The 26,136-nt window shown below is 33.1% G+C and overlaps 1 protein-coding gene across 1 annotated transcript in view; it reads right to left on the bottom strand.

Annotated features, from left to right (window-relative positions):
* The window catches only part of LOC106121131 (uncharacterized), a 77,431-nt gene extending 55,317 nt beyond the window's left edge, over positions 1 to 22,114 (bottom strand). Inside the window, exon 1 of the mRNA XM_013316637.1 lies at positions 21,764 to 22,114. Within this exon, the coding sequence (XP_013172091.1) occupies positions 21,764 to 21,784 (21 nt within the window). The 5' untranslated portion in view covers positions 21,785 to 22,114. The remainder of the gene's footprint in view (positions 1 to 21,763) is intronic.
* Between the last annotated feature and the right edge of the window lie 4,022 nt (positions 22,115 to 26,136).

Genomic DNA, 26,136 nt, shown 5'->3' on the forward strand with positions numbered 1-26,136 from the left:
TTTAATATTATTTTCTCGATTTCAACATTTTTTTTAGGATCGGTAATCGGGGAAAGACACTCCGAAAGACTCCGGTTATGTGGGACTCTCTCCACATCCCTAAAGGGACATGGAGCCTACCCACTAAACCCCCTCTGGTTCCCTCGAATCACCCTGCTCAAATACATCGGTACATACATAGCGTCAAATATATGAGTACATGCAAGGTTCCCATAAATATCGTAGCAGCCACAGCGTCATAAGTAACGAAGCAGTCAAGGTGTGCAAAAATATCGTAACATTTGACAAAATTGAACTCTATCTCTTTATACTTGTGATACAATTTGGAATAAACTACTTCTGTTACATTCATTTGACACTTTGTATTAACATTATAGGTTGTCCGGAAAGTTCGTTCTGATTTTCGATAGGACGGTTAGAATAGACTGTAGCTGAAGTGGATTCATTTTCGGATTCCCACCATTATCAAACGTCACAAAAATTTCTATTTTGTGAATAATTTCATTTCATTGGTTGAGATAAAAACTATTTTTTTAAATTTTAGCCAAAAATAAAAGACGTTTTAGGTAGTTTGTCTTTGCGGGTTTTAAGAATGGTATGCGCGGAAACTATACGTACAACTATTATCTAAATATGTGTGCGCGCCCACGCACACTGGAATGTTTATTGCAATCGACCAAAACTTTGATGTAGTTTGGATATTAACATCCAGTTTTTTTTTCTTTGTTTCTTAAATATAATCAGTATCAATAAAAGGTAACGTGATATTTTACCGGAACAAGTTTAACAAACATGAGTAATAAACAAATTACATGCCAATAGCATCGCTTTATCTCCTTCAATTTTGTTTGAAATAGAAAAGTATTTTAACGGTCAAACTCATTAGTCCAAGGCAATATCAAAAAGTACCTAATAACTACGGCGATAGAGTTTAATAACATGTGCTTCGATATTAAAATTAAAAAGCTTAAATATTAAAAAAAAAATAGTGGCTTGGGATTTGAACCGACCTTCCGTACCAACGGCAGCGAACGGTAAGGCCACGAGACCAAACTAGCATATATGATGACAAACTTAAATTTGATGTTCAACTTCTATTCCAATGATAAAATAAAAATTACTTTACTACGAGGGTAGTATATCCACGAAATATACAAATATTGGCATGATTTGGACTAAAAACAATAATCAAATGCATTTTGAAGACTGTCATAGGTTGACAAATAGTGTGTAGGTGGATAATAGGATTCGGCGATGTGAATCTCGGTGAACCTAATGTGTATGCATAACTTCAATAACATAGGTACAGTCACCTCCAATGGAGTGTAAGTATAATAAGTAGTAGTAAGTACTTTCGCACGAACAGCGGCGGTAGACGATATAAAGCGACGAATGGCAATCACTAGGTCAGTCGATGTGAGAACTTCGAGCGGGCAAGTCGTGTCGGTAGTTGAACGAGCCGCCTATGCAACGAATGCTACATAGAAGAAGAAGAAGAAGAAGAAGAAGAAGAAGAAGAAGAAGAAGAAGAAGAAGAAGAAGAAGAAGAAGAAGAAGAAGAAGAAGAAGAAGAAGAAGAAGAAGAAGAAGAAGAAGAAGAAGAAGAAGATATTGCGAAGATTCGTTTGGCTAAGCCAAATAAAATTTCAGATGTAACCCTTACTTCAGTGGTTTGATGCAAAGTGTCAAATGAATGTAACAGAAGTAGTTTATTCCAAATTGTATCACAAGTATATAGAGATAGAGTTCAATTTTGTCAAATGTTACGATATTTTTGCACACCTTGACTGTTTCGTTACTTATGACGCTGTGGCTGCTACGATATTTATGGGCACCTTGCATGTACTCATATATTTGACGCTGTGTATGTACCGATGTATTTGAGCAAGGTGAATGTATCTATTAATTTGAGGACTTTTGTTGTACCGATATAATTGATTACTTTTGGTGTACCTATATATTTGCATATCTTGTCTGTTACGATCTATTTGACGCTGACTGTACTTACAATATACGGTTAGCTACATTCGGCGGTCGTTCACCTGAATTCAGATACGTATGTTTTTATACCTTAACAATAACCATCTTACTGATTGCCTCATCACGAACAGACGCTGTGTGATGCTGAGAAATAATCATAATGATAATATGAAAGATAAAATGAAAACAAATGGATATGGTATTCAAATGTTTTCATAACATATATTGAATTAAATGTATGAGAATTAATGCGGTCTCCATAGATGTATTTAGTTTTATGTTTATTAACACGTTAGCTGCAAGAATGATTTTTTGAAAACGATTTTTTTTAATATTGTCCAAAACCATTTAAATGGGGCCTTGCGGGTCACGCTGTATATAACAATTCGATTAAAAAGCCACAGCGAGGTGTTGAATGGAAGTATGGCTTGTCAGACACATAGTCCGACACGGCCTGATTGAAACATTAGCTTGTCGGACATATAGTCCGAAATGGCAGCTAACGTGTTAAGAATGTAAAATGCCTTCTCCGAATAATGTAACAATTCTTTATTCAAGAATTTCATTTTAAAATCGTTTGAATACCATTTATAATGAAATCGCGTGACCAATGTGATAATTTATGATTAAACTCAATCGAATTTAAAATGTTATCATTTTAACGTTAATTCAAAAGCCATGATAAAACGATACCGTCAGAGTAGGAGAGATTCCTTTGACATTTCTGTTCGTTGAAGCAAATTTAATTTTCTCTTCTTTTGTTTTTTTCTTCCCCAAAGACATTCGTTTTTAATTTAAAACATAAAATATGTACAAAAAGTGTTATCTTTTAGATTACTCTACACTCTATTTAATCTCGAAGCATCGTACCTGAAACAAAAAAAAACTTTATTATTTAAAATTCGTAATTACATTCTCCTTATCATACATATAAATGTGTACTACATACTACTTGCGAATCTGTAGCCATAAATATTATTTAAAAACAGAATAACAATAGCGAAATACGCAAATTAAAAAAGGATAGAGCATTATGAAAAAAAGGTAGGGTTTAACACTACAATAGCGTCGTAAGCAGAAAAGAACGGGAGCCGTTTACAAATAAGGAATTTAAATGAATGAATAATGAGACCGGCTTGAATACGAAACGCCGTATGAATGAAATGAACCGAACTACGGACTATCGGCCCTTGTAGGGCAGTCGGGCAAAAACCCTAGGCCGTTGAATCATGTGGGAAAGTGCCCCTGTCCCTTTCTATCCGCATCTAAACGTAAACCGGTCCATTAACATAAACACGCATTGTAATTCTAACGTCAAAAATAAGTAAGAATATATTTGGTTGATTAGTTTCGCATTTTTAGTTATCTAGAAATTACAAATTTGATGAATATTTATAAAAAATAATGATTATTTTGTGTACTGTGTAACTTAACAATTTTTAATGATAATCTGCAATAGTTTTTCTCTTACTCATATCATAAATGCAAATGTTTGGATGAATGAATGGATGTTTGTTTGAAGGTATCTCGAGAATGGCAGAACGGATCTCGATGAAATTTGGCATACTTATAGAACATAGTCTGGAAGAACACATAGGCTACTTATTAAGTTTATTTTAAATTCCGCAAAGACGGAATCGCGGGCGACTGCTAGTTTTATCATAATGGAAGAGGGCGCGCTATGATTTAGTTTAATAAAGTTCCAACAGAAAGCTCCGTAAACCGATCAAAAGCTCTCATATATTCGATACAAGTAATAGTAGCTATTTGTAAACGATTGCGAAACTGAAAGGAAGTCTACGTTCGACTTCGCAGCTTAGGGCGTCAATTTGCGATATCGGCACAATCTCGATTCGTTTACGCAACGCCCGTGACTTGAATGATTTACTTTAAAATTACTTTCTGACATTCAATTTTCGAACCCTTATCATGACAATTAACTTTATAAAAAATTAAAAAACTTATTACACTTGATTAGATGCTGGCTGAAAATTATGATACGTAATAAAATTATCATTAAAAAGAAATCCTAAAGTAAATAGGCAGCATAAATATAAATGCGCTAAAGAAAAAAATATAACCCCAACATTAAATCGACAATAGGTAAGTATTCTCCGATATCTAATATTTAATACGAACATTTTGTAAGTAGACGGCATTACTAATTTTAAATGTAGCACCAATTAATCCATCGCTCCCCTACCCTAAGTCAAAACAATCGCATACCGAATAATAATTAATTCACTACAGAGTTAGTTTTCAAACGAATCTATTCTCTATTTCCATACTGTTAGTGCACAAAATGGCGCAACACAGGAAAGGAACCCCTAAATCACTACCTTAATCCATTCATAATTTAAAGAGGGAAGGTTGAAGACGTCACTGGAGTGAGGAGCCAGCACTTGTCAATGTCAGGACCGAGACGTATGAATCCACAATGAAGGTACAACACGAATTTAAAATTAACTTGAAAATACAACTTTAATCAGATAAATATTGAAAAACAAAAACTAGAACTATTAATTATTCTCACAGATCTCGGAAGTAATTCTTGCAATTTCGATTCAAAAATCTTCGAATGTTTGGATGGATAGATGGATGGATGTTTGTTTGAAGGTATCTCCGCAACGACTCAACGGATCCTAATGAAATTTTGCACAGATGTAGAACATAATCTGGAAGAATACATAGGCTACTCATTATCAGTTTTTTTTTAATTCCGCGCGGACGGAACCGCGGGCGACAGCTAGTTAGTTATAAATCTACTTACAAAGATCTTATTATTAACAAAGACTTACTAAGTAAAGTTATCTGTTAAGTCTCAAATATTACACAGATCAAGTCGGGAACTAATTAACAACTAAATGATCAAAGGAAATTGAACAAAAATAAATGAACATTAAAATTAAAATTATTTGCTTATTGTACTGTGGGGATGGTAATACCACGACATTTAATTTATGCGGATTCACGACGTGGTATATGTCAGGGCCGTCCTCGACATCATAGCATTTGTTTTATCTGTTGGGTGCGCCTCTTTGGAATTAGGGTAAAAGATTGTTTTACGTCCATGTGTGCATTTAACGTTGATTAATGTGACATTTTAATTTTTAATTTATAGTGCCAAGGGGAGTTTAAAATCTTTACTAAACCATCAAATGTATAGACTATATTTGAGATTTTAGAATAGTGAAGAAATGCACTATACAAGGTTACTAGGGTAAACGCACCAGTTATTGACTATGAATTGGTGTGATTCAAAAAGTACGTTTGTAAACCTTCCTTAACTCATCTCTATCTATCTCATCATATTTTTTGATTACAACGAATTATAAAAGAAACATGGATTTAATCATTTACAAATATGTGTGTGCGCTGCTACTAATACTATGTTTAGACAGTCAGTAAATCATGCACGGTGAACACAAATGTTTGTGTTGCATGTTAATTATGTACATGATTAGCGGTGAATGTGGTGCGCTTCCAGTTATCTACGCCGACTACATTTGAGGACGTAATTAATGATTTACATTATTTGAACAAGAGTTTATACATACAGTTTCATCATCATCAGTTCACTATACGTCCTCACCGAGGGGCTCGGAGCCTACCCTAAGTTAAGGGTGATTAGACCATAGTCAACCACGCTGGCCAAGTGCGGGTTGGTTGACTTCACACATATCTTTTAATTTCTTCTCAGATATGTGCAGGTTGCATCATGATGTTTTCCTTCCGTAAGAACGTTGGATAAATGTACATATGTAAATCGGAAATCGTAAAATGCATTGGTACATGGCGGGATTCGAACCCAGGACCTGCAGATTGCAAGTCAAGTGCTTGACCACTGAGCCACCGACGCACGTACACAAAGTAAGGACATTTGTCCTAAACTTAAAGTAGGTATGAAATATGATTAAGATATTGTTATAACAATAATTCATTGTAATTGGGGCGACACACATTTCGCGTTATATTGAATCACGAGTATGATTAATCAATTTTTGCTAACGTTCGACAATATTGTAATACGATCCGCTTATTCTTTAACCAAAGGTCAACCAAAAGTGGACTATGAGTCTTCTAAAGTATTTGACATAGAATAAAAATAAAATTCATATAAGAAACTGTAAATACAGCACTGTAGAGCCACATTATTATAAAGATAATTTCCCATCGTCATAAATTATAATCTTGATTGGGTCTTTCTTTTGAAACAAATTGGCTTGGGGACAGGTTTCATAGAGATTTCCCGGGGGTCTAGTTTAATTGGTCATTTGCATCAGCCGATGGCAGCAAAAAGGTCCACATTAAATAAAGATTGACTACCGCCGCAGCGGATGGCGCGAGGTCGAATCGATTGGACTTCGTATAACTGTAATTAGAAAAAACCATACTGTATAATTAACTAGCTTTACCAAGAAAAAATCTGGAATATATTTTTATAAATCTAATAACGAAATAGCAGACACATTTGAGAAGTTTTGAACACAGAACGCACTTTAAACGAATAGTCGTGGGAGATACTTTCAAAAATAAAATTTGACGAAACACCAACGTTTATAGCTTTATAACGCATTGGAAATAAGAAAACTAATTCGTTGTTACAATGTAAGTTCACATTTAATACATAGTACGCTAGAAATTTTTGCTATAAATATATATATATATATACTAGCTGTCGCCCGCGACACCGTCCGCGTGTTTATCTAAAAAATAAAAAATAAATTATGGGTGGAGTACCCTTAACATTTAGGGGGATGAAAAATAGGTGTCGGCCGATTCTCAGACCTACTCAATATGCTCACAAAATTTCATGAGAATCGGTCAAGCCGTTTCGGAGGAGTATGGGAACGAAAATTGTGACACGAGAATTTTATATATACGATTAATTTCATATAAATTATTATAAAAATAAAAACGTAAGATCAATTACATAAACTTGTCATAGACACACATCTATGCGGAAATATGAGACATATAAAATAAAAACATAATAAAAATATGGCTTCTATGAAAAATAGTTTTCCCAACGATAACGTAATATAGGCGCGGCTGGCCCACATTGTTATCATTCCATCGTGAACCGTAACTAAACAGCCAGTAAAAAAACAGCGTCAATTACTTTACCGCGATACCTTTTTAATCACTAGTTCATATCTAAGAAAAAAGTAATTTAACATAGTACTTACGTATTTAAAACAATGGACTTTGGACATAGCACGAAAATTTGTGACAAGCGCCATTTTACTTATTTATCGCCATCGTATCATCATTGACCAAATTGGTAAAAATCCGATTTCATAAAAAAACATACTCAAACAAAAAAAACGTTCTGAAACAAAATGTACACTAAAAAGTAACACAATAATGTCACGAACAAACGCCACAGAAAGTAAGAAATTTCTTGTTTCTTGAAATATGTAAAAACTTTAAAATTATTGTTATTTCAGAGTCGGTGTCGGCCTGGTGACTTAATAAAAAAATACAAACAAATTGATAACCTCCTTCTTTTTTAAGTCTAGCCGACTCCAAAAGGTAAGGTAGACCAAAAATCTCATACAAGTTTTGACACAAATAACGATGATTTCGTAATAGACCCACTGAACGTCCTAAGTCTACGTTTCCTAATACCTGTTTCACGAGTGCAGAATAATGAGCAAGTGCAGCAGTACTTATGTCGTTTATATGTACACTTACTATCAACATATTAGAACTCTGTCTCGGCATGTAGGTTTAAACAAAACCACCTGCACCAAATGCTCCGCCTTACTGTTCTGTCCACGTGTCTATATCAACTACAGTTTACGCCAAAATTTCCGCTAAAATCGTGGTACGTTTGCCGACTTTACTTTTTAGATATTATCCACCCAAAAGTAGTCCTGAGAACTTGAAATGTAGAAGTAGTGATCAGATAAATTATGTCTATAAATTTCACATAACAGTATGTCAATATTTCATTTAAAAAATCTGGTGTCAGTTAACCGCTTTCACTGGTACATTCGTCTCAATACCGGACCCACGAGTACGCGACATTTCTGTGCCCGTATTACCGGTTTAACGAAAGTCAGGCCGAAATTTATTTCCTATAAGCTATATAATATTTATAAAGTCATAAATTATCTTTTATACGATGTTAAAACTTTTGAACAAGTTGCAATTTATTAAATTATGATCTCGATATGGCGTTTATAGGAAGTTACATAATTTGATTGGTCATTTATGAAATTAAAAAATTGGAAAGTATATAAAATGGGCACAAAAAAGAGCATAAATACATAGTATAAAAGCACTAGCTGTCGCCCCCGACTCTGTCCACACATATTTTAAAAAAAAACTTAATAAGTACTCTATGTGTTCTTCCAGACTATGTTCTACATCTATGCCAAATTTCAGCGAGATCCGTTGAGCTGTTCCGGAGATACCTTCAAACAAACATCCATCCATCGAATTTTTCGCATTTATAATATTATTAAGTAGTAATATAATGAAAATAGTTCAAATAAATAAACGAAACTAAATCACGGAATATTCAAATGCAAGAATTAAGGTACACTAAATATTTATAACCCGTGAAACATAATAAACGCTATATTCTGCAAAGCGAGTGGGTGTAAGATGGTTCTATTTTGGGAGCACAGACTCTTGGTCTAATAAGACCACGTGGAGCCACGGTGATGAATTGACGACGATTTTACTTCGCACGCGGTGGCTTGATATTTATATCTGTTACAAATTACAGTGCTAATACTACATGAATAAATATTACGTACAATGCAAATAATAATCTGCTATATTATTTTGATTTTTTTTTTACTTGTAAGAGTAGTAATGAGTTTTATGTAAGATTACATCTGATCAATGGGTTCAAATACTGATTCATAACTAATAAAAATTTACAAAATTTTGTTGCTATATTTTTTATCGTTATATGTGTGTCTGGCTGTCTTAAAATAATTAGGGTGAGTGTTTAACTTTCATATTTTTATTAGAATGAAAGTGATTAATTTTACTTGACTTCGTCTTGTCGAGACGACAAGTCACTGATCGTATCAGTGTAACACGGAGGCAGGAAGCGTGGCCTAGAAGGCGCTCTAATCGTGCTAAACTGGTCCCATTCGGGTTATTAACTCTCCAACAGATTGCTCTGATTGACAACCTTGTGCTATATGTAGCGACAATTGAATTATAAAAGAAAATATTGCCAGAATTTAAAAGTAGTATTTTTATTCGCATAATTCTAAGCTTACAAAACTAAAAACCAATGAATGATTATCAATCTGAAATTAATAAAGTCCATATTCACCTTTATAATGCAAGTGGAAAATAGAAAGTTTGGAAAAGTAAAAACAAGGGGCAGCTTTAAAAAATAACACGCAATATGACGCATAAAAAACATATTTTCACGTAGTTAATATGTTGTATTTGAATCTGAATTAGGACAGATCCCCCGTAGGTTTATTTTGATATAAATAAAGTTTTGAACCAAAAATAAAGCTTTTAAAGCTTTTTGTAGCGGAAACAAAATAAACCTAACAATATTTCCAACATTTTACGGCTGTTGGCTGCTGATAAAAATATATCTGCGTTTGAAATTTCCGCCTCATCTGTGTGACAATGTTTGTCGTGAGTTTTCACAGCCGAAACATTTGTAGGAAAACATCTGTTTTTCAAGGAGGCCGAATAGGACAACTATATATTTTACTAGCAGTCGCCCGCGACTCCGTCCGCGTGTTTGTCTAAAAAATAAAAATTTAGGAGTCGACACCCTTAACTATTAGGGGGATGGATAATAGATGTTGGCCGATTCTCAGACCTACTCAATATGCTCACAAAATTTCATGAGAATCGGTCAAGCCGTTTCGGAGGAGTATGGGAACGAAATTTTTTTATTTCATTCTACCGTTTTATTGGTCGAACTACTACTAACATACAACACCTTATTTTAAAGAACTTACTAAGTTGCGCAAATCACAAGCTAAGGCTGATATGTAACTGGTATTTAGAATTAAAACTGCAGGCTACTTTATCCTTACCAGTATAACCTGAAACTTCCTAACTATGTCTGTTACTACGTAACAGAGTTCAACTTTAATTTGTACTTAAACTTTATTTGGTAATGTCTTTTTAAGGTTTAATGTAATCAATCAAGGCCCAGTAAAATATGGTATGTGGAATGAAGAATGAAAAGGTCTATAAGTATTTACATTAAGTTACTACATTTTCTTAAGCGTTCTTAAAAGGGCTTGCCATTTGGTGATTCATACGTTTTGAAATAGAAACGTACAGTTTTGTAGAATAGAAACTCAATAATTTAATCGAAATAAATAAAGTAAATCATAGATATTTTATATCGATCTCTTTGTCTTTTTGTATACTAGTTGTTACGTACAACTCCGTCCGGAATGACTGTGTGAAAGAGGATATGCGTAAGAAGGGGGTAGACTCGGATATGACGGCTGATAGAGATGTATGGAGAAGTAGTACATACTGTGCCGACCCTCGATAGGGATAAGGGCAGGTTGATGACGTACAACTCCGTCCGGGCGTACTTAAAAATAAAAATTAGTAGCCTATGTGTTCTTCTATACTACGTTGACATCCATGACAAATTTCATCAAGATCTGCTCAGCCGTTCTGGTGATACTCTAACAATTATCCATCCATCTAAACTTTCGCATTTATAATATTAGTAAGTAGGATATTAAAAAGCCTTGTACAAACATGATTTTAGTCAAGCTTTGCATCAATATCTTGAAACCTTCTACAAAATAATTAGTTAATTCTGTGTTTTAATTAAGATATAAAAAATATTATCTTAGCAATGGTTTTACAAACAAGACGCATTTACGATGTTCACAAAAATTATAACCAAATTATAAAATCTCCAACCTATGATCGTATAACAGATTACAACACGCAAATATTACAATTCAACGCTCCAGTTTATAAAAGAGTCTAAAGTGTAAAAACATTAAACATCATAGTAACAATAAATATTTACATTGTTCAATGTATGTTATCGCTAAAACGGGAACTCCGCCCATTTGTAATTTGCCCCAGGAAATCTTTAACTCGACAAATTGTATATCCATTGCATTGACAAATTAGCTATTGCCCGCGACTTCGTCTGCAATGTATCGCATGTGTTAGTCTAGACAATGTTCTACATATGAGCCAAATTACAATAACATGTGTGTAACCGTTGCAGAGTTAAGCACCTACATGGTGACACTTAATCAAATGTAATTTCTATGCAGGCAAGAAAGAATAAGCCACTGAAAATAGTATAACTACCAATAAACCTTTACAAATTGAAAATAACACATCAAAAACTGAATGAATCTATTCAATATGAAAGCAGTTTTAACGATTTTAGCTTAACTAATACGAGAAAAATCATACCTATGTGTTAGCTTAGGCAAATCACAAACGGGCGATTTTCACAATTTCCCGGTAACACACATAACCTTGCTGAAACAACTGGCGTGCGGATAGCGGATTGTAAATAGATGTTGTTTACAATTACACAGTCACGGCTGGCGGGCGTCAAGATTACTCCGAGAAAATACAGCGAAATCGAAGCCGACAAGTGAAATGAACAAACTGATCTACCGTGAACAAACTAGATGCGGTATTGAAACTACATTGGAAGACGTTAAATGCAACCTTATTACATTCTTAAATAATTTTCTTTACCTTCGATACTTTATAGTCGTAAGTAAATGTAATTTATTTTATAAGGATTTAACACTTAACTTATAAGGAATTGTCAAGAGAAGTAAGGTTATAAATAAGTATTTAAAGCATAATACTAAATAGGAGATAACTTAGTATTTACCTAGGTGTAAAAAGGGTAATTAGCTAAATATGTCGGTAATTTTGCCATAGTAGAATAGAGGTTAGATAAAAAAGCTATAAAATTCAAGATGGATGAAACATGGTCGAAAAAGATTTAAAGTACAGATTCCTCACAAATTGAAGGACGTTGTTGTGTATTAGATTGTAATATATCGTATTATTGCTTTCTTAAAAAGTTACTTAGTGCAAAAATATTCTGATGAGACGAATAATTGAACCTGTCATCATAACAGCGACATCTATCTGTCAAAATATATTACTAATTTTAAAACATTTTAACAAATATGTAGATATATGTAGATTTACTTTTAAACTGACGTCTTGTCTATATGCACTTAAGTTTTTAATAGAAATCGTGACTAAGTACCGGAGTGTGAATTATTTACTTTACCTCCGCCCGCCACAATACTTGATCTGTTAATTTTAGACGAACGTGCGCAAGCGCATCCGTTATACTAGCCCACACATGAACTGCTAAATAATTTGCTGCTTTTAAACATTTTAATATCAAAAGATTTTATATTACTGAACTAAATAAATATTTGTATTAATTCCATGTTAATACCAATCTAAAATTATTGTTTAAATTTGCAAATTAATACTTGCTCAACTTACTAAGTACGTATTACCTTATAAAATCACTTCTTTATTAAATCTTTTTTTCTGTGATTCACAACGAAATCTAATTATATCGCAAATTTACTTTTAACAAAAACAACAATATCTTCCACAAAATACACTAAAATCAAATCTATAAATCACAAATAGCAATCTCACTTCTTACTTTCTTACTTATATGTTATAATGCGAATATTTGGATGGATGGATGTTTGTTCGAAGTATTTAGCATACATATTGAACGTAATCTGGGAGAACACATAAGCTACTAATTATGTTTTTTTTTTTAATTCCGCATGAAGTCGCGGGCGACTGCTAGTATCTATATAAAATCTATGTTCACCGGTAACCCAAATATCACATTATAAGTGCGCCGCGTTACGAAATGGTAGCAGTTTACATTCTCTCCTCGTTTTCTACATCTCGGTCGTTGATCGACGTTGTACGGATCTGACAAGTCGCTTTACTTTATAACAACTAGATACACGCTCCAGCTTTACCCGGATGGATAGACATCATAAAAAATTAATACGAGATAATATTAGTTTCAAGAGTCATCTAATAGTGTAAGATTTTTTTAAATCGGTGCATATCTTTTTAAGCTCGTCTAGTTACAAGCGATTTTTTTTATATTACAAGGTGGCAAACGAGCGATCGGCCACCTGAAATCGCTGAAATAGCGAAGTGACCGTTGCCCATGGACATACGCAATTGCACATGCGTTGCCTACCTTTAATTGACGAAGGAGAGCATACACAGAAAGAAAATATTTTCCCCTCCCATGCATCCTCTCATCCGGAAAGTCCACTTCCACTTCCCATCCTTTCCTTATAAGAAAAGGGTGGGAAGGGAAAGAGGACTAAATTAGGCCTCCGGGACGCACACTCATCAGACGAAACGCGGAATTGCTTCCACTTCACGTCTGATTTCTGTGTGGTCGTGGTATTTCACCGGGCGAGCCGGGCCAATTCGTGCGATGTTAAAGCGGGCTCTACCACTGTTAATCTCTTGATCTTTGTCAATAGACTACTAATACTAGACTTATATAAAAACGGCTGACGAAAGTTTGAATAATTACTAGACTATTAATAGTCGTCAAATTTTAATCAATTAAGAAAAACGATATACCGTTTTTTATTTTCGAGTCTGTATTTTTAGACATTATTAGTTAGAATCCTATGGCGCGAATCACGTGCTTTCGTTACAAAGTCCAGTGTCAGAATGAATAGTGAGGGGACACACACGTCGACCTTTTTGTAAGACTAGTGTTGGGTCAATACACTGTCACATTTTCGGATTTTCTTCTTAACAGTATATATTTTGTTGGTAAATTATAAAAACTCTACAATTACACCATTCCCTAACCTTTTATCTTTATATATAATAAAATTGGAGTGTCTGCATGTATAGAAAAAGTATACAGGATGTATTTGCGTTGCTGATAACGGAAAACCATTTTTTTTTTATTTTTGTCTGTCTGCCTGTTCAATTGTTCCGGTTAACGGTTGGGCTGATTTAGTTGAGGCATAGGCGGATTTTATAGACTATTTTTTCTGACGAAGTCGCGGGCGACCACTAGTCGTTTAATACAACTCAAATCAGCAAGTACATGATTGCAGTTTGTGATGGACGATAACGTAAGTAAAAAATACTTTCGTTCGTTTTAAAAGTAAAAGTTGACGTGTACATTTTGTAACCTTCAGCGTATCTTATCTTCAGTACTTGGCGAAATCTTCATACAATTCAAATATCGATAAGAAATTATTGATAAAGCTAACGTCTTGTGTAATATAGTGTATTTCAAACATTTTAATATAAATGCTACAAACTATAGACGAATAAAATACTTTTTCTTAAGATATACAATTTCCTTATGTAACTTTTAGTATTGTTTGGCCATTAAGTTATACAGAATTATGTTACTACCTTTGCAAAAAAACAATTAAAAACTATCGTCACTTAGCATAAGTAATATATGCAAAAAAGAGTACGGACCAAGTGTGTTTTGTTAAAAAAATATTATAGTTTCCGACACCTAAGATGAGTTGGTTGGTTGTATAATTATTTCAGAAGTGAATTTACTTGTTAATACCAAAATTCCTAAGCCATCTTATAATTTTAGAATCGGGAATCCAACGGGGAAATGCCGCCAGCCTCTTGGGAACCCTACCGTGCGACCGCAGCGATTTGGGGTCGATTTTTTATATTATTTAGTTTTATTTTTAGTTTGGTTTAGTTTTAGTATATAGTTTATAGTATTATTTTGGTAGTTTAATTAATTAGTTTTATTAAATATTTTACCATCTATAAATCGAAATTTTCACCTTCATTTTATTTCAATGGCTCAATTTCATGTTACTAGCTGTCGCCCGCGACTCCGTCCGCGTGGAATTTTAGAATTACGTTTTATTTGTTAAACCACGAAACAATCATTAGTTCAATAAGATTACGGATCTCAATAAGAAATAACTGTACAATACAAAAAGCCTTACAGTATCACTCGATCGAGTTCATTGTCCTCGGTAAGTGATTGTCGAAAGTAATAAAAGTAAAAAAAATGATCGAGTTGTTTGCGCATTTAGTTTTGAATTCTTCGTGATTAACACGACTAATCGAATTCCATGATTACATCGTCTGTGCAAATCATAAATTAATTAGCTCACCAATACGTACTAACATATATGTATTAACTAGCTGTCGCCCGCAACTCCGTCCGCGCGAGATTAAAAATAGATGTTGGCCGATTCTCAGACCTACTCAATATGCTCACAAAATTTCATGACAATCGGTCAAGCCGTTTCGGAGCAGTATGTGAATGCAAATTGTGACACGAGAATTTTATATATAAGATTATATGTATTTAAACATTGTCATTCCTCTCACTTGGAATTTCGTAATACCTAATATTACAAATGCGAAACTTTGGATGGATGGATGTTTATTAATACCTGTCTCCAAAACAGCTAAACAGATTACGCTGAAATTTGGCACAAATGTAGTCTGGAGAAACGCTTAGGCTCATTAAGTTTTTTTAATACAGCGTGGACCGCGGGCTAAAGCTAGTCATAAAATTAATTATAATTTTAATTACCAAAATAAAGTAATAAAACCTTTTTTTTAGAAATTGTAACGTAAACTCATATCGTTTTACTAATTTTAAAAATATTGTAGAACAAAATCATCTAATTATCCTTTTTATAATTAAAAAAAATATTGTTTAAAATTGCACTAAATTTGATGTAAAAGTTTTCCACGATTATTACATATTAAAAAAGCTTTTATATCTTTATTAATACTCGTAATTAATTAAAATTCTCAGTGGATTAAATAAGTCAGCATAAATTTTAATGAATTATGCGAAAACTATTATAATTATTTGCATAATTTAATAGAAGCGTAGTCTAAATGAATATTTAGTTTAAAAACATGTTCTCACAAATATAACGTAACGGGGTTAAAAGTATTCATACATTTTTAATCTAACTGACGTTTAATCATTAAGCGTCAATGGCCTAATGGTTAAGGGTACGGATTTACGATCACGAGGTCGGGGGTTCGAATCCCGCCATTCGAATATTGTAAACCATATCCTAGGACAAGCCTTAAGCTTAGTTGGATGGTAAAAAAAATACTAGTAAATTTCCAAAAAAAAAACTAATTGACAAAATGTATGTAATTAAATGTTTTATTTATTTTATTAATGAATCAATGACTAATGGTTTTTGAGACTAAAATCTCTGTATAAAACATATCGTCATCCCTGCCATTATCGTTGACAATACAGTTATAACAATATGTTTTAAACGAGGTTCTGGTTCTCAGAAACCCACGGTTAGTAACTCTGTACCTCATGTTTATTCAATAAGGAGTATGTTATTATCCTTTCCAACCTATTGCACTGATAAAATGTCTACACCAAAAATTACGTACCACATCAAATTCAAAGCCAGTGTTTGAGACGAAGTTTTTTTTACAAAAGTTATAACGCATACTCAGAATATTAGACAAACTACAGACACGATTTCTTAGATGTTAAAGAGAACTAATAGTATTAAATTTTCTGTATTTTCACAATCAAACAGTACCAAATGAAATGCCCATAGCTACGACTCTAGTTGGCAGTTGACACAAACAGCTGATACTCTTTGGAACAAATCCAAACGCATACGGAAATATTTACAAGTCTGTAGACACGAAAATAATGTTCATTACTTACTAAACTATAATACAATTATTGATACAATTATTATAAATAAATTACGTTTCAAGATATTTTCAATTAATAAACTGAATTTACTTTATAAATGTTTAATCACTTTTTTGTTTCAATTTAAATACTGCACATAAAAAGTAGATCGTATTTAATTTACCAATTTATTATAATTAAAATAATTATGGCTGAACTCTAATAATTAAAAATAAGTATTAATTATCGAATTCTTAAAGATGAAAGTCGTGGAGTTTTTTATTTTAAAAATAAAATAATTTTCTTCCAAAACACAAAAATAGCGGTTATTGTTTTTTCAGCCAACGATAAAAATGTAACCGTTATAATTATAACTGATAACGTAACTGCTTTCCTAATAGCGATACAGTTTAATACGGTTCATTAAATTACATAACATTTTACGTAGTAGAGCGAAAGTAATAACAATAAATTGTTACTAAACACCTTTTGAGGTTATAAAAAGAAAATTGTGTCGCAAGAATTTAGTAAGGGTCTAAAACTTATAATATTTTTGTAATAAGTACGATGTAACCGTTTAATCTTAAATGGAGGAATGTTTTACCCAAAATATGATAATTTAAACTCAAAAAAGTTTTTAATATTGTAAAGATTAAGGCTAGACAGTCCAATTTTGTAAATACTTATGTTATATTAAACTAGCTGTTGCCCGCAACTCCGTCTGCGGGGAATAAAATAAAACAGTTAATAAGCCTCTGTGTTTTTCCAGACTATGCTCTACATCTATGCCAAATTTCATTAGAATCCGTTGAGCCGTTCCGGATATACCTTAAAACAAACATCCATTTATTCATCCATACATCCAAACATTCACATTTATAATATTAGTAATAGTAAGATTAATTATTTTTCTTGAAAAGTTTAAAACTTCATAAGCAAAACTAAGACTCAACAAATTACGTGTCTTTCAAATGTGTAAGAGTTTTCGCAAATTTCCACTGACAAATCATATAATTTTCTGTTAAAACTAATGAGGCCACGTCAGGATGTTTAGAACTGAAGACGTATACTAAAAAAAACACAATGAGTGATAAACAAAAACCCATTCGGCCACAACCTTGAGAACATAGTCTACTGGCAACAAAACCGCTCGCTAATATGCCAAAGGCTATATTACTGTAATTACATAATGCTTACACGAAGACAGAACAGCAGAACAAAACAGTACTGCTACTGAACAGTACAATGTGACAATAAATGTGCTTTCAAAATAATAGTAGTACTGCACTGTTTATTCTACCTCAGTGTACTGTCCTCGTGGGAAAGCATTAGGTTAATTCTAATGATGTGTTTAAGCAATAATGATACTATTATCCTGTGCTATAAGATTGATATTATTCCGGCAGGTAATAAATTTACGATAATAATTTGAAGGATTAAAAATTTAGGAAAAAAAGTGTAGTTATTTCGCTTATGTTGGACAATATTTAGCTGATATTGTGTTGATTTTTATTGGTCATACTATTACAAGCAAAATAAACATTCAAAAGCCATCACCGCTTTACTTATAATTTTTAGCCGTCTTCAAAAAGGAGGTTATTAATTCGTCTGTATGTGTTTTTTTAAATCACATGATTGTGTGGTTGTTTGTCCTCTTGATTTAAATTAAAATCACCGGAATTGAGTTTTTAATTGCGACCTTTACTACTTTAACCTCAAAGATAGACAAATTAAATGAATAAATTTAAAGACAATTATTGCAGAAAATCAGGAAGAAAAACTTTCAAAATACGCGTTACGTATACGATGTAATTTTTTAACATAATGGTTTCTTGGAAGCACAACATAAATCTTGAAGTAAAGTTGGGCTCGGTGGCAGTGAAAGTTTATCGGTTATGTTGTTGCCCAATCGCTACGAAAGCTCAAGGGATACCAAAGTTGCCGACACATGTTACTTGCTATCGGAACAAAATAGTTTTCTACCTTAAACACAGCTGCCGGCAAAATGTTAGGGACGGATTACAAACAGATTTTTGAATAATCCCTAATGCGTATTTGTTTATAGTAACACTCGTCGGTAACACGTGTTTGAAAACTTTAACTTTGCTTTCCTTATGAAATACTAGCGGTCGCCCGTGACTCCGTCTGCACTAATTTAAAAAAAGTAATCTATGTGATCTTCCAGAATATGCTCTATGTCTATACCGAGTTTAACCGAGATCTATTCTACAGTTCTGGAGATACCTTCAAACAAACCATCCATCATATTAGTAAGAAGTAAGATGTGTATACGACTCTTTAAGGAAGAGGGATTCGAAGTGGCAATTCTAAATTTTTGTTATTACTAGACATTTAAACACGTTAACTGTGAGATAAATTGTTGAAAATATTTTTATATCGTAGTACAAACAAGTTGTAACAATGTTCAGTGGAAACCAACCTTGAATCTCAATAGAGGGTCAATTAAACAATTACGAAAGCATTCTTAATAGCCTCTTGAGTTACCTTGTAAGGTAACACAGGAAATAATAATCATACTTTAATAAAAATGCCTTAAGCGTTTGAGAATCTAATGTTACAGCAATGGATAATAAGACAAGCATTTAAAGTAAATAAAAATACGCTTAGGATACTCCTACTTATACTAATATTATAAATGCAATTGGTTGTATGGATTGATGGATGGATGTTTCTTTGAAGGTACCTCCAGAACGGTTGCTCGGATCTCGCTGAAATTTGGCATAGATGTAGAATAAAGTCTGGAAGAACACATAGGCTCAGCGGGTCGCGACTACTAGTCTATAATAAAATAATTACTTTATTTATTTATTCTTCATTCAATTTATTATCAATAATTATAATTTGCAAATTAATTAACAATTTACATATAAATATCGTCTATTCCAGGACAAAGACGAAGGTTAAAAGGCCGTAGACGAAGGTTATAACCGTGTTTTAGACTTTTACCTTACGTGAATGCCTGTTGAAAACAGATTATGTCAGAACATCACGAGGACTAAACGTTAACCTAATAGATAAAATCAAGTTCATCGTCCCTGTAGCAATTAATTTAATAACCAAACATACAATGCGTTGATAACGTAACAATGGGAATAGGTTGACTAAATTTGTTCAACAAATAAGTCGACATTTATCTACAAAATAGAATAGTCACGAACACAATTTAATAATTACACTAATGTGAAAAATTAACAACATTTAAAACATATCCACTGAAGAAAAATCCGTACAAAATCTTATTGTTTCCAAAGATTATGTCCAGAAAACCTTTCCTCGATCAATAATATAGATTGTTTTTTAAATATTGCTTTATATAAGTCCAAGTTATCGAGAATAACACTCACATACTGTAAATTACCTTATTGCTTTCCCGTATTCTTGCATCATCGCATAAAGGTGAGCATACACTTGAGCATTTACTTGTAACAGAACAACGAACCGCATTATATATTCTAGTGTATCACCCTTTTACTAACCACACTTACTTTGGAAATTGTGCTTATACATAGAAATTCTCGAGAAAATGCTCTAGTGTGTATTCACTTTTACGCAATAATGGATGAGTGTTATGGTATTACATTGCAATGTTTATAAAAACTTGTGCACGCGAACGAATTACCTCAATCAAGTAACAATGAATGAAATTTGATTTCATTTCTAATACACCACATGTTTAGTAGTAGTCACATCGTGAAATAAATATCATACATATCTTACTAATATTATAAATGCAATTGTTGGATATATGGATGTATGTTTGTTAGAAAGTTTCATCAGAGCAGCGGCATGGATATTGCTGAATTTGGCCATAGATGCAAACCATAGTCTGAAATGTGTTTACCAAGTAAGCTGACTGTTTTAGTCAGCGCAGACGGAGTCAGGCGACAGCTAGTTAGTCATAAGTCAGCAAAATATTTCTATGTTTTGTCAGGTTTTACAGCTGTAGCAATATTATTACATAATAACTTTTATTAACGTAAATATATAATTTTAGTAACGTAATCTATCTTTATCGTCTAGTAAAAACTTAAAACAGACAGCCAATAGGACAAAAATAAGTAAAATTTAGGTATCTCTAATTTAACTGTTATCAGCAATACGATTTGCATTGAACAAGTTAGGTTAGGTTATGAGTTATTATAAGTTTTGAAATACTTTAAAGAATTTATTAAGCTACCAGAGAAATAGCATCTTAACATAATTAGATTGTTCGAGACGTAGGTTCGCCGCTGTCCGACATTGAATACAAACAATAGGTTTGTGTTCGTCTGTGTAGGCTGGGCTGACGCACACATATCATATTACATTTGCATTTAGCACGATTATCATAAGTCATAACGATTCGCTTAATATGGCCAAATGGTCAGTCAAAACGGCTGATATTTGCTATAGCTAATTTGTATTTGGCTCCGAAATGAAATGAAAGAAATGATGTGTAATTTATCTGTATTATCATGAGTTTCCATAGCAGAAACATGTATAAAACATAGTCTTTTCCGTGAAACAATCCCTGTTGTCGTACAGTTCTGCCAGTAGATTACACAACAAAGACTATAAGATTACTTCTAAATGTAAAATGAACCTACGAAAAAACTACAAATTTATCAACTCGAATTAATAGCAAAAAATTTCGAAATGTTTTATGCTTTATTTTATTCTACTACACAGAGTTTTAGTGTAGTGTGTAAATTGTGAAAAATTACTTTCATTTAAATGTACCCGGCATTAACTTTTCGTATCGTAAACTCATTATCGCGATTGGACTTTTCGCCTATTTACATGAAATGAAACGTCATGTTACTAGTTTTCTTCCTAAAGATTGACCACAGACTACGGTGCTGATTTATCAAATCTAGTGTAAATATTAGCATAAATTATGTACTTTCCGGAAACATAATTTATGCCATTCATAAGCCTTGGCTTCAACAGGGAAATTTGACTTCAATAAAACTGAAGATCAATGAAGTAGACTTTAGTAAGTTCACCTACATGACAGATGTTAGAATCGAAAAGTTATAATTTTTGTAACAATTGGCAAATATCACAAGAAACAAGGACTGTTGCTCGGTCTAAATATAGCAAGCAACGAACTTCACTCACCATCATCATTGAAGTATGCATTATTACTGGCTCAAGGCTCCACTCTTTCCATCCTAAGGACTTGGGACTTCCAGGTACACCCGCACTGACATCATAATCTCTAAAATAGTCGTCCACAAAAACTCACGCCGACCAAACACAAGGTCGCACCAAAAAAAAAACTAACACAACAAAACGAAAAATAAAACAACACAATAAAATTATATTTCAATAAATGTTGTTTGATACGGTCACAACTGATTTTAAGTCATACGACACCGGTTTCAAAGAAGGTGCCACTATCAAAACAAAATACGATAAAGTTTGTAAATACGCTTCCTTAGAACACACGCAACACAACCATTCCCTCCCTAGTACAACGCTGCACTGACAGCGGCAGTGGGCAACGTCTCAAACGTCAAAGCATTGTTTCGTCGTATTCAGTTTTCCTATGCGAATCCGATAGGTGTGAAAGAGATAAACATGTTTTGTGTATTGCGTCTTAAAGGATGCATTTATTGCATTAAGTGTCAAAGTGACAGGTTCGTAAAATGGTTTCGTGGTTCGTTTAATTACGCTAATTTTAACAGTATGATAAATAATACGTAATTAATATTTTCAATATGCAATAATTGGAATAGTCATAATTTTACGAAGTATTTTTATAACAATGATGTTTAAACTCAGTTGTGTTATGTTTACAAAATTAAAGACAGTTTTTGTGTTTTAGTTTGAAAAAAGAAGGTAAAAAGCTTTAATTAAAGGTAAAGTAAACATTTTATAAATATTTAAATTAACATGTAGCTTGTTTTTTTATTAAATATAACTTAGATTTTTATAATTTTCTATGCGTAAATATTCACAATTAGTTTTCAGCGTATTCTTACAAAAGCAATTTCACATAATGACACTACCTTCTTTACTGGAGTTACTAAAATTGGACATTTAAGATAATAAGGGTACAAAAAGGGTCCAAGTAGTACTCATATTTTTAAGTTACCTACGGACGGATACATTCGGTCAATGAATACAAAATGAGAAGAAAACTTTCCTTTAAAGTTACTTTATTGCCCAAAGTTAACATTTGACAGGCATAACTTAAGTCATTAATACTTTATGCATACAAACTATCTTTTATTATTGCGTTGAGCAATACATAACAATTTGCACAAAATAAGTAAAATAGTGTATTTACTTACTTGTTGTCGCCCGCGACTCCGATTATATGGAATTAAAAAAAAAACCTAATTCGTAGCTTTGTAATTGTTTTCCAGGCTTTGTTCTACGGCTATCACAAATTTCAGCGATATTTATGCAGTCGTAAGAGATACCATCAAACAAACAATCCATCCATCCAAACATTGCGAATATTTTAAAAATATTAGTAAGATTAATAAGTAGTAAGATAGGAATGTTTAGCTTTAATAAATAGTCGATACTGTTGAATTTATTTAGACGTTTGGATTGAAATATGTTTATGACATAACGAAATGAATGATAAGACTTTTAAAAAAAATCATAAAAAACCGTTACAAATAGCAGGATTTAATATTTGCTAAAAGTAATTACGTAGGTACGAGCAGGTAATGCTTAAATCGTTGAAAGCTGTCATACACAGATTATTAATGACGCAAAGTTGAAAACGTTCACCTAACTGGAAACAAAATTTACTCACGGAATAAATATTTACTAGATATCAAAATGAATAACGTAAATATATTTTAAATTAAGTTATTGCAAACGATTTCTGACTAAAAACTGTATGAATTACCTATTACATTTAGGAATTAAAGTTCCGTGATGACAATTCAATTTAAAATTGTAAAAAAGATAGTTTCAAATTAAAAAAAATAGTGCATAAAAAACACACTCGTTACAAAACAGACAATTTGCTAAGCCTAATTCTGCAGGCGCTTTTTAAAAGCAATCTAAATATTAAAACATATATCTTATTTAATAAAACGATTCATTTTAAAAAGAAATTGAAGATTATACTGTTTGTATCTTTTAATGAAAACTCAAATCAAACAAATTAATAAAGACTCTATTCGACAGTTGTGATAAAATTTAAATATTATTAAGGACAGTTGCTATAAAAAGAATTAAATTATCGAAACATTTGGCATAGTTATTAACCATGTGGGTACAAAAATCACTAAATAAAGGCGCGGGCACAAGAGGGTGATTATTGCTTCGCCCTAGCAGATGTGCAATGTATCGTTGCAAGAGCCATAAGTATTATTCAGATTCGTTATTCATCAAAAGAATAATATGGAAGGGTGACTTATCGAAAATATCTTCCATATGACTACAATAATGTTCTAATGCGAATGTTTATATGGATAGAGGGATAGATAGATGTTTATAAAAAGGTATCTTCAGAAAGGCTGCCTAGATCTGGATGATATTTGATATAGATGTAGGACACTTTCTGTAAGAACTACAGAGAACTGAACAGTTTTTTTTAATTCCATTCGGACGAAACCGGGGGCAAAAGATAGTGTTTTACAAAAGAGGATGAGCGAAATGACTGAATATTTTCACTTGTTTCGACAATGTGCTGCCACCTATTGGATCAAAACATATACTGAAGAAGCAATTGCCAACAATTCCCTAGGATTGTAAATTGTAACTACAATAGATGTCGCTTTTAGCAGTAAAATTTTTAACAAAACTTTCACAACGACGCGACGGAATTTTGTTGCTAGTATATTAGAATAGTATGACTACCAAACCATAAATACCAAACAAAAATACCAGTATTCTAGATTATACAATTTATGGTTTCCAACTTGAATATTATACATACATGGTATACAGGCTATTTAAGACTTTTTTTTTAATTCCGCGCGGACGGAGTCGCAGGTGACTACTAGTATATGTAAAAGTCCATTACTATACGTTGACGAAAACAATTTAATGTAAACGGCCTTCAAGATATTATTTATTAACAGAAGCGTGTCGGAAGTAGAGGTCAATCACCCTGGTGTATTACTCGTGTTAGTTACAATATTAACACTAATAAAACTAGATCTTAATACTAGCTTTATATATACTAATTTTAAAACGATTATGTCTGTAAACTAGAGCAAACCCTCAACATCATTCCTCATTAATTTTCTAGCTGACAACTGCGACTCGTTCCGATCAGAATTAACACATTTAGTGCTCACCACTCGGATCCGAGCGGGGCGGGGTCATAATAGCGGTGCCCGCTCTCGGATACGAGTGACCGGCCTGTGCATTTTGTAGTTGTCAATATGCCGGCGTTTGAGGTGAGGATATGAAGCCGCCTCCAACTGATCCTTACGAAGCATTCCGATTATTGATTGACGACGAGTTGTTAGATCTTATAGTTCGCGAGACCAACGCGAACGCAATAAGAATCGGTAATGCAGAAAACGTCAAACAAAACTCCAGAATAAAATCTTGGAAAGATGTAACAAAAGAAGAACTGCTGATATTTTTGGGTCTGCTTCTTCACACAGGAACGATTCAACTAAGCCGTATTAGTGATTACTGGAAACGGCACTATCTGTATAACATTCCAAGCTTCGGACAATTTATGTCACGAAATCGTTTCATGCTGATTTTACGGTGTCTACATTTTACTTCCGAGTCAAGTGAAGACCGTCTAATTAAAATCCGACCATTTATGGATCATTTTAACAATAAAATGAAAATGATTTACTGTCCGGGTAAAGAGCTATCATTGGATGAGTCCATGGTGTTGTGGCGCGACCGATATGTATTCAGACAGTATATAAAAAATAAACGTCATAAATATGGCATAAAACTATATGTTTTAGCTGAACCAGACGGTACGGTCTTAAAATTTCAAGTTTACGCCGGTGCTAATGATGAAACATCAGGCAAAGGACATAGCAGTAAGATGGTCTTTAAACTTTTAGAAGAGAGACTGGACTGTGGCCACCATGTATACATGGCCAATTACTATAATTCTTATGGCTTGGCTTTGAAATTGTTAAATCGAAAAACGTATTGTACAGGGACGTTAAGAAAAAATAGGAAAGGTAATCCCGTCGAAATTGGCTCTATCTTACTAGAAAAAGGAGAAAACAAATCCTTCTTCTTAAACGGCGTTCATATCGGTAAATGGAGAGATAAGCGATACGTACTCTATATATCTACTGAGCATGGCAGTGAGATGATAAAAACTACTGCCAAAAGAGGATCTGAAGTAGTGAAACCGATGGCCATCATTCATTACAATAATTTTATGTCGAGCGTTGATCTCCAAGATCAGATGTTGGCATACTATCCAGTACAAAGAAAGACGCTGCGATGGTATAAGAAGTTGTTTGTACATGTGCTGCAAATGAGCCTCATTAATGCGTTGCATTTGTACAACAAATATTCAGCTAACGACAGAT

The sequence above is a fragment of the Papilio xuthus genome, unplaced genomic scaffold (genome assembly GCF_000836235.2).
Source record: "Papilio xuthus unplaced genomic scaffold, Pxut_1.1 DF826945.1, whole genome shotgun sequence".
Classification (NCBI taxonomy): domain Eukaryota; kingdom Metazoa; phylum Arthropoda; class Insecta; order Lepidoptera; family Papilionidae; genus Papilio; species Papilio xuthus.